Genomic DNA, 412 nt, shown 5'->3' on the forward strand with positions numbered 1-412 from the left:
CCCCGCCCCGCCGCTGTCCTGTCCGCGTCCCCCCAGCCCCGCTCACCTCAGGTAGTAGACACGGTCGCGGTGCAGGCGGAAGCAGTAGGTGCCATCGGGCCGGTCCACCAGCAGCTGGATGTTCTCACCGATGCTGCGGAGACAAGAGCCCGTGAGCCCGGCTCCGGTTCCGGTCCCCTCCTCCCGCAGCCCGCTCGGTCCCCGGTCCCCACTCCCCTCCCGTCCCCGTTCACCGGTCCCTCACTATCGTCCCAGCTTCTCGAAGACCGCCCGCGTCTCCGCCTCCGTCAGCGGCCGCATCGCCCGATGCGCCGCACACGCGGGGACTCGCCGTGAACCGGAAGCGGCGGAACCGGAAGCGGCGCGGCGGACCACCGAGAGGGGAGCGGCCAGAGCGGCGCCATGGCGGCGG

At 73.3% G+C, this 412-nt stretch overlaps 2 protein-coding genes across 2 annotated transcripts in view; one reads left to right on the forward strand and one right to left on the reverse strand.

The window, feature by feature from the left end:
• The window catches only part of NIP7 (NIP7, nucleolar pre-rRNA processing protein), a 1197-nt gene extending 869 nt beyond the window's left edge, over positions 1 to 328 (reverse strand). The window contains exons 1-2 of the mRNA XM_010579542.1: positions 245 to 328; positions 47 to 133 (exon numbers count right to left, since the gene is read on the reverse strand). Of these exons, the coding sequence (XP_010577844.1) occupies positions 47 to 133; positions 245 to 300 (143 nt within the window). The 5' untranslated portion in view covers positions 301 to 328. The remainder of the gene's footprint in view (positions 1 to 46; positions 134 to 244) is intronic.
• Positions 329 to 402: 74 nt separating this feature from the next.
• Positions 403 to 412, forward strand: part of COG8 (component of oligomeric golgi complex 8) — a 3188-nt gene continuing 3178 nt past the window's right edge. The window contains exon 1 of the mRNA XM_010579687.1: positions 403 to 408. Within this exon, the coding sequence (XP_010577989.1) occupies positions 403 to 408 (6 nt within the window). The remainder of the gene's footprint in view (positions 409 to 412) is intronic.

The sequence above is a fragment of the Haliaeetus leucocephalus genome, unplaced genomic scaffold (genome assembly GCF_000737465.1).
Source record: "Haliaeetus leucocephalus isolate CR32 unplaced genomic scaffold, Haliaeetus_leucocephalus-4.0 Scaffold668, whole genome shotgun sequence".
In the NCBI taxonomy this organism is placed as follows: Eukaryota; Metazoa; Chordata; class Aves; order Accipitriformes; family Accipitridae; genus Haliaeetus; species Haliaeetus leucocephalus.